Source organism: Falco peregrinus, chromosome 2 (assembly GCF_023634155.1).
Source record: "Falco peregrinus isolate bFalPer1 chromosome 2, bFalPer1.pri, whole genome shotgun sequence".
Lineage (NCBI taxonomy): Eukaryota > Metazoa > Chordata > Aves > Falconiformes > Falconidae > Falco > Falco peregrinus.
In genome coordinates, this window is record NC_073722.1 from 101,200,667 (window position 1) to 101,219,129 (window position 18,463).

General features: G+C 43.2%; 1 protein-coding gene across 3 annotated transcripts in view; it reads right to left on the bottom strand.

Moving 5' to 3' along the window:
• The window catches only part of BAZ1B (bromodomain adjacent to zinc finger domain 1B), a 50,558-nt gene that overhangs the window by 8,527 nt on the left and 23,568 nt on the right, over window positions 1–18,463 (bottom strand). For 2 of the 3 annotated variants that reach the window (XM_055794621.1, XM_055794620.1), the window contains exons 8-15: window positions 18,248–18,386; window positions 17,634–17,764; window positions 15,996–16,107; window positions 8,463–8,561; window positions 7,832–8,009; window positions 6,630–6,812; window positions 2,148–2,295; window positions 533–680 (exon numbers count right to left, since the gene is read on the bottom strand). In XM_055794621.1, coding sequence (XP_055650596.1) covers window positions 533–680; window positions 2,148–2,295; window positions 6,630–6,812; window positions 7,832–8,009; window positions 8,463–8,561; window positions 15,996–16,107; window positions 17,634–17,764; window positions 18,248–18,386 — 1,138 coding nt within the window. The remainder of the gene's footprint in view (window positions 1–532; window positions 681–2,147; window positions 2,296–6,629; window positions 6,813–7,831; window positions 8,010–8,462; window positions 8,562–15,995; window positions 16,108–17,633; window positions 17,765–18,247; window positions 18,387–18,463) is intronic. The other variant, XM_055794622.1, reaches the window with a different exon arrangement.

Consider the following 18,463-nt stretch of genomic DNA (forward strand, 5'->3'; position numbering starts at 1 on the left):
AATCATGTTCCCTCTGTAGCCCTACAAGGACTCCTGCCTTGTTAAGGTTTATCAGGTCCAGAAAACCACGGAGTGGCATTTTGTAGCCTGATTTGTAGTAGCACAGTAGGGACTGAGTGGCAACCTGGAGTAATGCCTGCTATAACTTGACAAGAGCACAACAGTAATTTAGCCCAGTGAACTACAGAGCTGCAATGCTACCAGCTACACTCCCATGAGAAAGCAACTCAACTAGCTGCTCAGTTAAACAACAGCCCTTAGCACAGCTGATTTTGGTTGATGTTTTGTGCATGTTTTCACTGCCAAACAAGTTATTTATTAAAACTCCTGTTGTCATGGGTCAGCATAACACAGGTGTGCTCGAAGTTACAGCTTGAAAAAACGCTTTTCTATTGTTCCAGTGTCACCGAGTTAACTAAGCTAATTTCAAACCTTTTAAGTGGGCTCTGTTTCAGGCTGTTTTGGTTGTCTTGTGAACGGGCAGCTAGAACTGTCCCTCTGTGGCAACGCAAAGGAAAGGAGGCTCACTCACCGGCCTCGTGAGCTGCGCCTGGCAGTAGAAGGCTGACAGGCTGGGCACTGCCATTCACCATCTGGTATCTCATAGAGTGCCGGTCTCAGACAAAACAGGTGGAAGGCTTTGTTACACTCGTCACACAGGATCAGCTTGTCATCTTCACCTAGGAGAGCACAACTTACTTGTTACAAGTGCCACAGCCTGGCCCAACCTGAGAAGCAGAAGCTGCTGCAGTGCTGGGAGGTCAGGACAAAGCAAAAGAAAGATGCAAAGTACCCTCTGCCAGCAGGGACCCTTCCTTCTTGTTTTCACCACTGCAGTGCACACCAGCAGCATTCAGAAACAAAAAAGTCCCTTGCCCTACAAAGATTTCATTTGTGGCAAAGGTGGAAACCTGCCAAATTGGTTCTACCCAGGCTAAATCAAGCCAAACAAAGGGAAAGAGAAATCTGCTGCAAAGATGCCCGAGAGCCTAGCAAGGAGCTATAAATGCAGCTATTCTTATTCTAGCCTCAGTGTGGTTAACCTGCACAGCATCTTCTTTCTACTTAAGGTAGCAAGCCAAAAAAGGCAATCAGTATGCAGCAGAACTAGTCTCTCTGTGCTTCTCACTGATGCAGGGAAACAGGGAGATAGTCCTGAGCCAGCTATTTCATTACTAAAGAAGAAAAAAAAAAAAGTGCAGAGAGCTTGCCAGCATCTCTTTCTCCAACATACCAGTTCTTAATTTCTGTGGAACAAAAATCTGTTAGTCTCAGGTGAGCACCCTCTTGCATTTGCCTAGAATCCCCCCTCAACAGCAAATAGGACAGGTTTTGCATTGGTTTGGAATATCCCTGAGGCTCTACAGTGAAGGAGAATGTTGTACCATTTCGGCCCTTATTTCTTTGAAGAGGTGGATGGCACAGTCTTTTGGTAAACAAAAAGTAGCCCAGCATTCCCACTGAGGTCTGTCTGCCCTCATTTCCCAGTAGTGTTTCAGCAAATAGAAAGTGAGACAAAAAGCACATGATGAGGCAGAATGTACTACCAAGCTGTTTCCTCCAGGCTTCCATCCAAAAGGAGAGGTTATGGCAGAACAAATACTAGCACTCCACCACTGGTGACAACTCTTACTATCCCCTCCACCTGCAAGACTCTAAAGCCCTTCATACTGTAGTGGATACAGAGAAGGTAGCCCCTTGCCACCTGTTCAGTTACTTCCCCAGCCTTACAAAGGACAGCTACCTCCCCAGCCTCTCCTTGCTTGTTCTTTCTGTAAAAGACGGGATTAACTGACAAGGCTCAGAGGCTCAAAGACCATTCAAACTAAAAAATGAAACAGGGAATGGAGTGGCACAAGTGTTCCCAGAAGGATCTGTAGATGACTTGTGTCTAAGTGCCCTAAATATTCAGGGGACGGCAGCTCTGCAATGTTCTGCAAGACCGTGTATCAGTTTTGTAAGAATGGTTTATTGGAGTTCGGGTCAAACGCTTCTGTGAGATCAGCGCTTCTGATTAAATCCTGATGTTCAAAACTCAAAATACAGCCAAAGACAGAGTGACAGACTACAAGGGCATGTTGCCTAAGCAGGGCATGGAGAGGTGACAGCTTCCAACTGTTGCGCAGACGTGGGGCAGGAATGCATACCTTTCTTGCGACACACTTTGCATCTGGCATTCTCTGCTGACATATCCCACTTGATACAGGCATCCAGCATCCCGAGCAGCACGTGCATACGGGAGAAGGTCTGGGCCTCACGGATTGCTGTCTTCCACTTCTCCATGGCTGAAGCAACCTGCAGACAGACCTAACAGCTTACAACGAAGCACAGGCACAGCTTGCTACAGTCTGAAGATGTTTTTATATCCTTTAGCTGGGGCCCTTAACCAAAGCTCAACTCTATATTTCTTTTCTTCTATACAGCCTCAGCAGTCCTATTTGTGGTTTATCCATAACCAGCCTCACTGGATCAGACAGTTTGTTCATAACAGTAGAGCCCTTTTGCATTTCACGGCCAGGCTGAAATAACCTATGTGAACTCCACTAAATTCCTGCTCTGAAAGTCTAACCCAAATAATCATCAGGCTAAGAAAATAAAAGGCAGAAACCTAGAACTGTAAAACACAGGATGAAAGTTCGGAGACAGCTGGCACCAGCACTGGAGCATGGTGTGCTGGAGCGGCCTGTGCTGCCCTCCAGCGGGTACCGCAGACACCCGAGGCCACCGCAACACTCGGTCCTCCCGGTCCTCCACGCTGCTCAGCTGGCAGAGGGGACCGTGACATCAGCTACAGTCAGATTTGACAGGCAAAGCACCTGGAGCCCCAAATATGAAACCAGCTGTTTTCCTGAGACAAGATGGCCTCAGTGCACGTGAAATCCCCGAGTTAGCTGCAAGTGAGGGTGAAAGCATTAAACCTGAGATTTGCATGAAGGCAACTGCTGGAGTCCGCACATAGCAAGCCTCATGTGAAATCTCAAACTCAGCTCTGGAGGTTTAGAAACAACGTTGTGGCAAATCGGAAATGCACCAGAACAGAGAAGTAATCCAGAGCCACTGCATGTTCAACTCCAACGTTAATCCTTTGCTTTACAACAATGAGGTGATGGCCTAGACATGACAGGGACATAATAGGACTCAAGTTAAATGTTCTTCTACCCCAGGAGAATGAGAAAACAAACAGTGAAGTGTCAGATGGGAAAATTTAAACTCTGCAGCTGACAGCAATTTGGGAGCCAAACAAAACCCAGGATTTTTGCAGAGTTGCACATTCTCCTCTGACTGAATTTGAGGAAGCACAGCATATATTAGATGCTTGGAAAAAAAACACAAGCTATTCTAAAATGCCAGCATCCTTGCTGCCATTGCTAGTGTGGAACCTGGAACCTGAGACATTCAAGACAAACGGAAACCTGCACAGCCTACTGTGGCAGATTACACAGCACTGTGCTATTTCTTTGCAGAACATTGTTGAGGTGCTTCACATACTGTGTAATTGATTTTCCAAGTAACTGTTCCATGGGTTTTGCTGTTAACACACTGGGTAACTGCTGGGCCAAGATAAATCTGCAAAAACTGTTGGCAAGTTTTGCTTAGATCTTTCTCCTCAAGCCTGTGGAATTTAACAGATTTTTAGCCTTGCTTCCCAAGCATCATGAGACTATGGCATTTTAGCAGTACCATTATCAAGGGAGTTCAGACTGCCAACTAGGCAAAACAGGAGACTGAAAGAAGACTGAAAACAAAAATACTGAAGGAGAAGTCCTCAGTCACATTTCAACTTCAGTGACAGAAAATGTCTGCTTTGGTAAAGGTGGACAAACCTCCAGTTTGAAAGACTCCCCAGTTGGTATCCTAAGACGACAGAAATCCCCCTGAACAGCTGAAACTGCAGTTGCTTGGTTGTGAAGCTGGTCTTTGAGGTATTGTCTGCAGGTGAACTGACACCCTAGATTTCTCCCTTGCAAACACCACTGAAAGCCAGTGGCAGTGATGGATAATATACCAGTGTTCTTCACTATGCTCAGGTGGCTGTGCTGCAATCTCATGCTGCCAAGAGGTCACATAGTCCCTGTCCTGTTCTGGGATAGTCCAGAGCGGTACTGCCACTAGAAGTGGCAACATCTGCAGAAACAGAGATACAAGACTAATTTGCAGAAACAGCCATAAGCCAGGTCTACATCGCCGCCCAGCAGTATGCTCTCTAGCTATGTAGCTGAGCCAGCAGGAACCCTCAGTGTAGACAATTATGTCAGCAAACGGGTGCTTATTAAGCCATAACTTGTTTCTCACAGGGAAAATGAGACATAACCATACCACAGGACTGCAAATTCACTTGTATAGTCTGTAAGTATATTAAGTGTGTTTTTCCAGTATGGCTATGCTGTATTTTACCTGCTTTCTCTCTCAGTGCAGTTCTGGCTCTAAAAGACTTCATAATTCTTGACCCATGCAAGAGATTTGTCTTTAAAAGCCTAGTCAGTCAGTTTTTTTTCAATGGATAACTATATCTAAGATCTGGGCTGCTCCTTCAAGGTCACCTATAAGGGTTTTCTGCTTTGGCAAAAAGAAAGCTCATTGTAGATAAACTGAGGCAAAAAAAAACCCCAACCCCCAAAAAACCCCAAAACCACACACCCAAGAAACCAACCCCAAAATCCAACAAAAGTTGAACATTGCTTGTACTACCACAAGTGTCTAGAAAGCTCTAAGCCAGATATAAGAAAGCACTGAACCACTGCACCGCGTTAAATAAATGCTCCAGAGACATCAGCACAGGACAGAAGTTAGTGCTCTGGAGGGACATCTGCATGACTGCATACTCAGACTGGCAATACTTAAATCTGTAGCCATACACCTATAAGGCTCAGTTGTATAGCTAAGTATGCAGTCACATTAGACAAATTAGGTAATATTAGGAAAAAAACCCCAACTTATGATTTAAAGTACAGCAATATTCAGAAATCCTACTGTTCCAGCTGGTTTACAGAGGAGAAAGTACAAATCAGGCAGCTTCAGCCACACAGAGCACTTTGTCTAACTAGGTTGCTGTAGCTGAAAATTCTGCAATTGCTAGAATGAAGCACACTACGCAAGCCTGGCCTTACTGTAACAAACAATGCCTGGTAACCATGTTATTAAGAGAGACAGCAATGGTCTAAGGCAGAATGAAGAAACTAACCAACATTAACGATCAAAATGGCTCAATTTTCAGGCAAATAAAAGCTTGGGTTTGAAACCTGATACAGCTTTAGCAATAGTAGGGAAGTGACCAGGGCTCAAATACAGAGCTCATGCTGCTAAATTACTAACCATTTAGATGTCATAGTAAATCTGATGTTACCCTTAAAGTATGCTTTACAAGTACAACCCTTATGGTTATAGCTATAAGACACATGATAGTAGGGCACGATATGGTATTGCTGTAGATGCAGGAAATGTGATGATCCAAACACTGTCTCAGACAGAACTGATTTTTACAGCTCTGTATTCTGCTGATAGCTTTTAGGATAAGGTAGCCTTCCATTCCCTTTGCACTAAGGACTCAAAGACTCAGAGTTAACAAAGTTGAAACACTCAGGACAACTGGGAAATTGAAAATTTCTAGTGTCTATCCAAATATCTTGCTAACATGGCAATGCCACAGCATAGCAAAGACTTGATGTTCAGCATACAGTGAGATGTTAAAAAAAACCAAACCACCACACAAAAAAACAAAACAAAAACCTAAACCACACCCCAGAAAACCCACACCCAGAACCAGTCAAGCATCTAGGACTTCGGTTTTTAAGTTGGCAATTTCAAATGCTTCTGTTGTTCCAATCCTGATCTTGCTAGTTCTTCTGAAATATCAATCAGGGCAGGGGACTTGGGGGGGGCAGTGGGGAAAGTCTTGTCATGAGGCACTAATGGCTCATTCAACTTAAAGAGCATAGAAACCACCCCTGCACATTATCCCTCTTAGGATGACACACTGGTACAGCTCAACTGCCTGCAGGACCCTACCAAATCCTCCACAGCCCTTCTCCATCCCATCTGAACTTTGATTTGGAAGGCTATGTACTCAGCCCCACAATACCACTTCTCTACTTCAGGCACATATGGTGTGTTTCCTCAGATGTCCAGGCAAGCTGTGTGCAATCCACAGTTTGTCATCTTCTATGGGTGTCTCCATGCATATGATGGCTAGTGTCTCTTCCTGCACAACACTGATATTTACCTGAACTTAACTCCCTTGCAGTCACCAAAACCTCAGCGTGTCTCTCCTTTATGGATCAAAGGCATTAAGCCACCATCAATCCTCTCTTGACAGATACAACTCCTGTTGTGTAAAAATGCTCCATAATATGCTTTTATTAAAGTACCCAATTTATACTTGAAGGAAGTCAAACATTATTTCCTGTCCACAGAAAGAATTACTGTAATTCCTCAGCACGATTTTCATTTTGCCAATACCTTTACTCTTCAATATAGTCAGGGAACACCCGGCCGTAAAAACAACAAACCCACTGCACTCCAAACTTGGAATGAGGAGAAGCTGTTCAGGATTTAGTACCCGATGAAGCTTATTGTCCCTGCTCAAAGAGCTGTACTACGAGACTGAAACAGAGCCCTGAAGTGAGCAATACCTTAGCTTCTTCTGCCATTTTCTTGTCTTCATCTATCTCCTCAGCCTTGGCAATATAGTCCTCTCCTTGGTTCCTTCTCTTCTGCTTGGGGGCCATGAAACCTTGCAGAAACTTCTTAACAACGCCAGCCTGGAGTGCTATCACACACTCTCCAAAATCCTTCAGGCTCTCTAGTGAGTATACCTGTTAGGAAGAGCATACGATCACATAACAGTTGGATGTTACTCTGTGCTGGTTTAGGTGGGTCTGCCCTGCAAATTGATACATATGAACACTGCATTAATTATCACATCTACCGTATTTGGTTATGGAATCAGCATATTGCTGTTGGTTCTGCTAGTTCATACCTAGCTGATGATCATGCATAGCACTGTTCAGAAAAAAACATCACGCCTTCAAAAAAAACAAAGAACCCCACACGAAAAATCCCAAATCCATCATGACCAAGCACTAAACTGTTCTTCCGCTCCTTCAGTGACTTCACTTTTCCCCTCCTCTTAATACTTATGGTCTCATCTACACAGGGAAGTCTCTGCAGTGACTCCGGGTGCAGCTAAACCAGAGCTTTAACCATTCCAAGCCAATGTCACTTGGTAGGGGGAGCATGCGCTAGTCACAAGAGTGTGTACTCTATCCATATGAGGCACATTTATCCCCCCCCTAAAGACACTCAGTGCACCAGTAACACTCATCTGAGTTAGGCTGAACTAGCCAGAGCACTAAAACCGCATATTTTGGTTTACTGCACAGTAACCTCCTTGTGCTCACATACCCATGAACACCCTTTAGGTCCTGGAACAGGGATACAATCATTACCCCGAGCCTAAAGTGGTTTGAATTTATAAAAAAAAAAACCAAAACAACCAAAAATTATCCAACACTCCAAAATGGGAAACTGCTGTCTCAACAAGATATGCTGGCTCTGAAGAAGTTACAAAGAGTTCTGCTGATGCTCCATGAGGAAGTATACCACCAGACGAAGGAAAAGGGACAGTTTAACAGCTGCGCAGGACACCTAGCTCCAACATTATGATACACCTACACTAAAAGGACCTCAAGCCAGCATCTTCATAACATTGAAATACTAGTTTAGAAAGAAAGGACACATGAGAAAATTGTCTGGGGAAAACAAAAGACTCAAGACCTACAGAAAGTATCAGCTTGTGCTTGATTTGCTCAGTACTACATTGCTGATTACTCACTCTTGCTTCATATTCTGGTGTCACATCAACATATCCCAGGCCTCCTTTTTGCAGCCGAGTTGCAACCTCAATTAGATCACTTCGGAGGTAGTTCAGCAGTTCCTGGTTGCCATCACAGGATTTGAGGCCCAGGTTCTGTTTCCGAGCCAAATGGATAGAGTGCACGATGTCCTGATACCTGGAAAATCAAAACCAACCTCTGAATACATGCAGGCCACAGCCCCATGAGCCGTGCAGGCACTGGAGCAACAATGCTATCCATCATGATCTCCATGCTCCACCAGTGCAGAATAGTCCTTGAAAGATGCTTGAAAGCACGTGGCAGTTCTGGCTCTGAGTGAAACAGCACTGCCTTTGTTTCCAGTTGCAAGGAGCTACTCAAAGACTGACAGAACCTCTTCACAGCTTAGAGCATTATTTAACAAGAACCTGCAGTTACTGCCTAAGAAAAACAGCAGTTTCTCATCCTTAATATCCTTCCCTCTTCAGCACAGGCATGATCAAACAAAGCACAGAATGCTGCTCCAGGAATGGAACGGCTTTGTGACAAGGATACGCTTTGACTTTGAGAAGACACACTAAAAAAAAAAAAAAAAAAAAAAAAAAAAAAAAAAAAAAAGAGCAGGCTCACTTTTTCTCCAAACGCTCCTTTAACTGGCTTTCTCTTACTCCTTGTGGGTGCAGGCAACTCAGCAGCTCATCCAAATCCCTCTGACTGTCACAAAGAAACCTGAAAGATACAACATGCACCAACATCAGCTAATGTCTTGCCACAGAGACACAATTCCTTCTTCTAAATAGTTCATTATTATTAGTGGGCAGGGATGACAAGTAACCTATAACCCAACCCCATGGTGCAAGGTGGATCACTTCCAGTAATGCTGGCATAAGCATTCTGACTCAGATTGGCCTTGTTTCAAGGTCCCCAGGTGTAGCCAATTCCAAGGGAAAAAAACCCAAACACACCACAGAACTGATTTATAGGTTTTTCCCCATTAAATTTATTAAAACATTGGCATTTGAATTTAGTCATGTACCCCAGGGATTAGATTCACTAAGTTGCAGTCCGTTTAAGTAATCTGAACGTCATTTTAGATGCACTAGAAAAGATTAACATGCTATGCACTGCATAGCATGGCAATTTAATCACTCCTTCTGCAGAGTCTTCAACTTCTTTCATTAACCCAAGTCGTCCCTAGATTAACAAAGGGTATGTCCTAGCTTGTATCACAACTGCTGATGTAGATTTGTGACTGTGAAGGCTGTATCCTCTGCAAGTGCTGGAGTCTTCCTTTCCAAGCAGCTCACCTTAACTTGAAAGCTGAAATGCAGTATGTGAAAACCATATTCATTAGCTTAATTTAAACCTTTCTGCTCAAAAAGTCCTTCAGGACAGGAATCATAATCAGCAGTTAGCTGAATCTAAAAGAGGAAAAATTTTGCAGAGTTCTCTGCATAAGGAATTCTCTCTGCAGTTCCAGAGTACAATCAAGTTTTAACGCTGAGTTGTAGATTTAAACTGGCTTTAAGACAGCCTGAAATTCTGCTCTTTTCCAACTCTATTCTAGGGTGCCATGGAGCCTCCTCACCTGACGGAGGCAGGGATTCAATTTGAACTTCAGAGCTCATTTACAGAAAATAAAACTAATCACTTATCTTCTAGAAGAGGATTGCTCCTTAGAAGAGGGAAGTGAAAGACTAGCAAAATCAACCTTACATGGAAACAACTGCAAAGGACCACTATGTGATCCTCACCAGCCACAGAGAAGACTCTGTATCTAATTTTTCTTCTTGGGCATAAGCTCAGATGAGCCAAGCAACAACTAGAGAAAGATGCTGTTCTGGCTTCTCTTGGAATAATAGTATCTGCAATGCTTATTTTTCTGGCAGAAATATTTAGTAAAGAACATATCTGAAAAGAAAATATTTCAGAGTTCTAGTATTTTCCTATTAGGGGAACAGCCTCACAATTTGCATTCAGTTAGTAAATTAATTACTCTAATAAAATACAGGATTGATTGTTTAAAAATGGAAGAAAAACAGTTTCTTGCCAGTCACCTGCTTCAGTATACTCCAACCCTGCAGAGCATCCTCACTTTGCATACTGAGATCAGATCTTTTGGCTACCACTATCCTTTGCACACCCTCCCTGAGAGAAACAGGACAGAGCAGCTCCAAATATCCTTCACTCCCTAGAGCCTAGTAAAGGCAATTTAAAAGCAGTAGTGACTAAAGCTTGGTCATGGGTTCCAACAGGCATTCACAAACCTGTTACAATATAACTTGTGTCTTTTTCCTATAGATGCCACTTACAGTGAATAATTAGTATTCCAACATTCACTGGAAGGTCTACAGACAGACTACTGCAAGGACTATCATTTTTAAGTCTACTGGACTTCTGCTAAATAAAATTTCCTCTAGAATATTTGGTATCAAATTGCTTCCAAACCCTTGGGGCAAATTTTGGGATTGGTCCAAAACCGTATTTCATTATGAAGAATCTGTCACAATATGGGAATGGCATAAATTAATCTTCAAAACAGTTGCCCTGCAGAGGACTGTTTCTCAGTCATGTTGAGAAGGCTGCCTAGGTCATGATGAAACATCAGCCACTGCTGGCAATATACCACAGGATCCGGCTGGGAAAAATACCTGAGAAGACCATGCCTGAGCTTTCCTGGCTTTGCCCCATGGCTGCAAATCTAAGGGAGGAAATTCCCTATACATTTGTCTTACTGTAAAAATGAAAGGGCACTGGAAACTGCATATGGCACTTGTATTCTCCAGTGTTACGTGGCTTTGGGAAAGAAAACACAGGCTGCTGGCAAGCGTGAGAAAGCAGGTATTGTCCTTGTAAGAAAGCTAGGGTTAAGCCCTGGCACAACTTTGTTCCTGCTGAAAAAGGAAATGGGACCAGGAAGGGAGAACATCTACAAGAGGTACTTGAGCCTTCCCAATTTGCCCTGAGCAAGAACCAGGATTTCTGGGAGGGGGAACTGTTCTGCATGAGCTTGAACTCAAACATGCAAAATAAAAACACATCAAAGAGGCACCTGTGTTAGTTTGATTGGTGACACCTCGCTGCTCTATGCAGCCACAGCTCCTGGTTCTCAACTCAGCTCCACGCACTTCCTACTACCTGAAGGAACCACCTCCAACTAGGGCTCAACCAGCACAAGGCATGGAGCACAGACATGGTAAGAAAGCGCTGGCATTTTAAACAGGGAGGCAATAGGGCTATGAGCTTGTGGGTCTTGATAAGAGGGAGGGGAAGGCAATTGGCGCCCTCCTTGTGGCCTGACACAGAGCTTAACACCACAATCCAAAGTGATGGGAAAGATGCCTTTGGGAGAGTCAAGACCAGATGGAGGTCTTCAAACTGACCTGAAAGGCAGAAATCCTGACTGGGGTAAGGGCTTCCTGCATCTGTAAATAACAGCCTAGATTTTTTTTCCTTACATTCCTGGCAGCACAAGCCAGCAGAGTGGTCAGCAATAAAACCAGAAAGGACATACGGCACAAGCATCAAGTCAAAAGGAGCTCCCGTATTCACTCAGGCTGAATACTCCTACCTGTTCTCAGGCTACAGGCTGCAAGAGGCAGAGGAAGGTATAAAACCTAGACTGCAGACTAGGGAATGAAGAAATCAAGAGGATAACGTCTAAAGGAGCCCAGGATCAGTACCTGCTCTGGAGGGATGGTGGAAACAGGGGAACTCCCATCTGTAGAATATAGGCGTGAGAATGGAGTCTGTCAGCACCCACTCATGGTTAACTCAAATGGTCTGCTGAGGGGACCCGCCATATCATGGTGTATTCCTAATAGATGAAGAACAATGGGAGTTACTCTGCAGAGATGCCAGTGTTTCCAAAATTCAACTGCTTTCTGACCAGGATGAGTAAGAAGTCTCCTGCGTACTATTATACTGCAAAGGTTGTGATTAACCTGTGGTTCTTGCAGGAAAGACCAGTATGTGTACAGCTCATGAAGCACTATGGTATGGACAAAAGACTTTTTCAGGGACCATGTGCCCAGAAGCTTTAAACAGGGAGATTTTTTTAAATAAGCATCAACATCAGTGAAAGTGGTACACAGTGTTAGAAGTGGGACTGGTCCATCTGTCCAGAGAAGACAGAAATAACCAAGCATTTACAATTCTGAATGAGAACAATGATTCAAACTCTGCACTTTCAGAACAGAACACTACGACCTCTTCTTTTTGTGGACAAAGTACTGAAGGCAGAAACCACTTCTGTGAGATACTGTTTCTATAGCTCTTGGTAGAGGTATGGCATCTATTTTCTTCCCTTATCAACGCCCTACCAGCTCCCATCCTCAAGCAGAAAAGGGGCAGGGCTGTGAAATACATCTATTCACAGAGTTAATTTGGTGCTCATTCCAATGTCTCATCACTCTAGAGTATAAAAGGGTAAAGCTAAAGATGTTCTATGTGCACTGTGAGGCTACTCTCAATCCCATGTTAGATGGTACTACTAGGAAAAAGAGACTAATAGCAGAGTTAAAGAACGCAAAGAAATGAAACTTTCTATGCACTACATACTAACATGAGTTACAGCCGAACAAGTCCTTGTATCCAAACAACAGGGGGTGTAGATAACCCAGGGCTTCAGTGTGGTCTCAGGGTTCCTCAGGGTGTGTAAGGACAATGGGCAAAAAGTAGCCAAGGAGGAGACACTTCCGTAACTGTCTATGCTCATGGGAGTCCTTGAGTTTGGAGAGATCAATGGCAAAGGCCACAAAGGAAAATACAGTAACACAAATATAGATTTCCTTAGAGGGAAGTTCTAGTTACTGGCTGTCCCCTGAAATACAGCTCTCAGGTGGTCAATTCTCTTTTTGTAGAAGGTTACCTGTCAGGTGACAACTGTCAGATAGGTACTTAGCAAACAGGCTCTTTGCAGTTCGAGAGCTTTAAAGGAAAGTCTTTCAGCTGAGGAAGCTTATTGCTTATCTGCAGAAATGGCTTTAGGTGGCCCTGTCAGTTAGGAGAAAGTCATGCAGACAGCACAGAAGAACACTAAGGTAGAAGAGGTTACGTTTTCTCTGAAAAGCTGCCATTGTGCTCCCTGCTTACTTTAAGGGCATGGAGGCCTGCATCTGACTCAGATCTTCCATTTGCATTGCTTTACCTCGACATCCTGACACCGTCAGCCTGCCTGGTGGAACAATGCACACAGGCATGATATTCTCAGAAAAAAAAAAAAAAAAAAAAAAAAAAAAAAAATCAGCAAGTGATAGCAGTCTTTCCTAGCAGGTACCAAAAAGGACAGAAATCAAAAACATAGTGGCCTAAGAGCCAGGCAAGAAAAAAAACCCCAACCAACAAATCACACTCAGTTTAATATCTTATTTCTGAGTGGCAAAAGGGCAGAGCAGGCATGCAGTGACATGTCTTCAACCTGCCTCTACAGATTTTAACATCTGCTGGTTTGAGGACTTCCTTGTATGCCAGGACAAGAACCTTTGTGCTGAACACTCCCCAGTGAACCTCTCTTCCAGCGGTTTGTCTAACTGGTGCTTTGAACAGGTACAAATTTGAAGGTCCACAGCAGCTGGTAGCAGTGAGTTACCTATTATCAGCTGCATGATCCTTAGTAGTACTTTCCTCTCTATTTCAAAACTGCTATTTGCTACTTTTATTTCCCAAACCTTTTTTCTGTATCAAAAGAAAATCCTCTTTCTTTAGGAGATTTCCCCACTGTCCTCTAGCATTACTCTCCATCTCTCTGCTGAACATACAAATTAAAGAGTATTTCTGCGATTTGTTTCCTATTTCTTAGCCAATTATTCACTCATGAGAAGAGCAGCACTCTCACCCTAAGGCAGGCCCTGTAACAACAGATCTTGTGAAGCAAAATTGTTCCCTCAAGGAAAAAAAAAAAAAAATAATTTTTGCCCTTAGTTTGTACTTTGGTTTATCATTTCCTTCATTTAGGCTCCACCACAGTTTGTAAGTAGGCCTTCCTACTTGTAATAGCTTCCTTAATCTGATGTGAACCATACTGAGAATGCTTTGTTACTATCGCTGCCATTTTGTTTCTGAGTTTCCTCAAACCCTTTTTTCAAAGGTAAGAGGCAGCACTTGCTTTGACCATCTAGTATGGAAACTTTAAGGCAACGTCTTTGAAAGCACTTTAGGCTTTTGGCTGCCACTTTAAGCTTTTTTAATTTTAACAAGCTTCTTAATTCTTTTTATTGCGCTTTAAGAAAAAGAAAGAAAAGAAAAAAGAATACTGCATATTATGGTCACTTCATACGAAGCAGCTCTTAATAACAGAATTCAGTCCTGAGAGCGTACAGGACTGGTTCAAAGAGCTGCCTCGCCTGGGCCATGACTAGTTTCTCTGTAAAGCACTCCTGCCTTTGCAACCATCTGATCTCCCTCAGCACGTCTCTGAGTGCTGCCAAACTGATTGAGCAATTCAACACTGTAATATCAAATACTTTTTCAAGTTTGGCTTGGAACAACAAGTTACAGGGACTCTGTGTTACTTAAGTCATCTGTTTTGGCTCAATGTTGTCTTCAGTTCACAGCAATATGCACTACTAATTTAAACTAATGTTTTCCTTATATAAAGTTGTCCTACTGGAAACACATCTTGCCATCTTTGCTAAATGAAGATCAAGTATTAGAAGAGGCAGTTAAAGAGCAGAGAGGACTTTCCTGTGGACCATACTGTCTTCTACAACCTCCTGTTGAGCACCCATTCCCTAGGAAAGCCCAATTGCTTGAATTTTGGCCATATGACAAGATATGCAAAGGCCTACACTGAGAAAGGGGTGGAAATCTGCCGTGGCAATACTGGACAGAGTGGAGGCATGCACAGGAAACTCTGCTGTCTCCTATGACCTGCTAGCAAAGAAAGAGAAGGGGTAGAGCAATACAAAGAAAAGAGTCTGCACTCAGTTCTGCTGGTTCAGATGAATTAAGACATTCACACATTTCAGTCTGACAGTTCCTGGTGGGGGAGCAGGAACATCTTTACTAAAGTAGTTCTAACTTGCAGCGGTGGAACTATGCTTTGGAGCTAAGGTCACAACTGGTGATGTTTATCAAAGACCAAGCAACCCCACTTTGTGGGTCAGCAGTGGAAATTCTGGAGAAAAGTCACTGCTATTAGGGGAGCTGCAAGAGCAAGTATTTTGTGACAGTTGCTTCCCAGGGTTATCTAAAAAATAAAATAAATAAATAAATATGCAGAGTCCTTTGCAATCTGTTTAGTAGGTAAAGCTGTAGCCAGTATTTTCTGGCATGGGGACACTGCTTACCACATAGGGCAACAGCCTACGCAGATTTTCTTTAAAGGTAAAAGACATTGGTAGGGCAAATTATTGGAGCAGGTCACAGTCAAGCATGCTCAAAGGTAGAAATGTTTAGATTTGATTCACTTAGACACATTGGTGGCTAATTCTTGGCATTGGGAATCACTAAAAGGGGTAGCAGTCTGTCAACATGGAAGAACAGTTTGCTAAGCTATAATTATCATTAGCGACGAAAATCAGTTCCATGGTACGGTGCTATAGGAGAACAAATGGACACCACTACAGTCTGCTGTGAAGCCCAGGAAGAAGCCACTGACAAGGAGCTGGGGAATGGCTCTGCATGTCTCACATAGTACAAGAACACACAGGATAGAGGCCTGTCTCCAAAGATCTCAGTGAAAACTTAAATTGCATGTGCTCAAGAACCCCATGTGCCACAATTCAGGTCTGCCAAGATGAACCATGAAAGAAATCCTAGACACGCTTAGCTAGGTCACTGCTTCCCTCTTTTTTTTTTTTTAAAGTAGTGCTTACCAATGCTGAAAAAAGCACACAAATTATTGTAAATTAACAGTTCTTCTGAATATAAAATATTTAAAAAGCAATACAACAAAATATCATTTTACCAGTTTAATTTATAGCGGCTTTTAAGTCTGACATTATAATGGTTCCACTGGCTTTTGGACTGGCTGCCCTATTAGCAATTCACTACCAGTAATTAACCAGTAACAGAGGCCTGGAGACTGCTGAACTAATCAAACTGTTAAGTACCGAAAGAGTAATAGATATATAGTAGGGTTTATCCAAAGAAATCTGTCTATGCCTAGTTTCCTCGACCTCTACGCTTTGAGTACTTTGCAGCTATAAAAACATGTGTTACCATAAGTTCTGTCCCTGCTTGGGTGCAGTGGTCTCTGCAGGAAGGGGTGCAGCACGCACAGACCGGTGAAGCTTGCTGGCTCTGCCATCAGTGGCTGTGCTCCTCCGCTTGTCTGTAAAAGAAAAGCACGAGCTCAAGTGTTTTCTCATTCATCTTCCTCCTCAGTAAGCATTTTTATTTTGCAAAAACTAATCTTTCTCCAGGTGTTTATATTCAGCATTTAGGCCAGCAATACATTTGTCAGGGAAAACTAATCCATTACTAGCTTGCTAAAGCTCACAATACATGCATTTATAGAAATACAAAACCATGTAATGGACTTTTAACAAAATTACTACATCATAAAGCACATACATAAAATTAAGAAAAGCGTTCCCAATATTCAAATACATTAAACTAGTTTCACTTTTTAGCTACATACTGACACAGTACTTTTAGAACTGAATGAGTTTAAATAGTTTGTATTTCTGCATCTTAGACAACAGTCTAACATGAATTTAAACCTTTGCTTATTTAAGCCTTTGCTTGTTAAGTTTCAAAAGGAATCTCCTGAAATCTTGCACACTAGCTGGGTAAACACACAGGCAGCAGTTGAGAAACTAATACAGCTGGAAGCAAGCTGGTGTACAGGAACATGACTGGTCAATATCTGAAAAAGTTCACATAAGAAAATATACCCATTGAGGGCCACTGCATGATACCACCTCCAGCTCAACAGGTCACCATGACACAGATGGCTGGAAAGTTACATTCTGGATGAAGTATCTCACTGTAGGTTTGCCCTGTTCCATTCTTTCACAGATGTCTACTCTGCCCATTGTCTAAAACAAACCACCACCAGGTGGGGGCTCTCTGATCATAGCCTCACACCGAGCATTGCTGTAGGCAAGGTGCAGCGCCAGCCTACGACGTTTCAGAAGCAAGAAAATACGACATTTCAGAAGCAAGAAAAGATCAGGACTGACACTGCAACCACAGTCAGATGATAGCATGCTCTTCTGTACCAAGAGCTATTTCCACATAGAAGTATTTCCTTCCCCACAGCCTGATTTTTGTGTATGTGCAAGTTCTGCCTGCAAGGCTCCACCATCCAGGCTCCAAGTCAACCAGGCAAAACTACAGAGGAAGCACTAGAACTTCAGCTAGCTGTTGCACCTCACCTGCCTATTCAGTACAAGGTGAATGGCAAGCTCGGAGGACGTGCCGAAACGGCCTCAATCAGCAAAGCTATAGGTATCAAGACTGTCCTGCTTGATACTATTTCACAGGTTAATCTGAGAGTCTTGCCACTGGTGGAAGCATGATGGATACCCTCACTCTGCAGCACACAACTACTTGTCCAAGAAATGTGGCACGCTGCAGCTTGGCAGGTTCAGAGTCAGCCAGAGAGGTATTAGCCCACAACTGACATGATGCAGTACACTGCAGGCAGTCTGACATCCTGCAGCAGCAGGAAGGAGATCACCATGAGCAGACATCTACTGTGTGCAGGTTTCTAGAGCTTACAGAAGACTTAAATCAAGAGCATCCTCATGAAAACACTCAAGACTAGACAGTTTCTCTCTCACAGTCACAAATCCATTCTAACAATCACACAGCAACAAAGGAAATACCCACAATGAAACAGGCTGATCATACCTCCTGGGTTGTAGTCCCTTCTAAAATCTTCTTTTTTCTGATGGGGAAGGACGAATCTGTAGTCTATACTGTCATGTACCCAGCCTTTCTCAATGAACAAGCCAGGAACCTCATCTGAAAACAGCCAGTACCTGTAGGAAACACACATGTTAACACGTACCTGTCTCCTCTTCTGCCTAGTTACATACTCCCACTTTTATTTGCATAGAGCAGAGAAGCATCTGTGTGCTTGACTCAAAAACCTGAAAGTATGTATATCTTTATATTAGCAGTTGAGAAATAGGAAAAGCTTTTACTAGAATCCATTCTAAGAGCATTCCTGTGCAACAAACATGAAAAAAAATTAGGTTCTTGAGCACTGGATGCAAGAACTTGAAGCTCCACTGGCTAGTGGATTCTGACCTCCACAAGAAGGCCTCAAAAAGCCAGCCATGTAAACCCAGTGAAGGCCATCACACTCTACCTACACAAGCTTCTCCTCCGCTTTCCTCTACAGTTCAATACACAGGGAGTCCTCAGCACTCTCCACATCAATCACTTTTTGGGGGCTGCTGTCTGAATAAAGCTCCACCCAGAGGAAAGAGCTGGCAGCCCAGGATCATTTCCTTTCCCACCTGTTATGATTACGATCAGTGCCAACTGGGGTCCTGCGCATCACCAGCTTCGCTTTGGCAATTCCATCCTGGAAAGTTTTCTCAGCTGCAGCTTTATGCTTCCGGATTCTTTCTTCCTCTGCTTCTTTCTCCATCTTCACTGTCAGAATTAGCACAGAGAAGTATTACCTTTCTTTTATTGAACCCACGCATTAATACTCTCTTATTTCACTACAC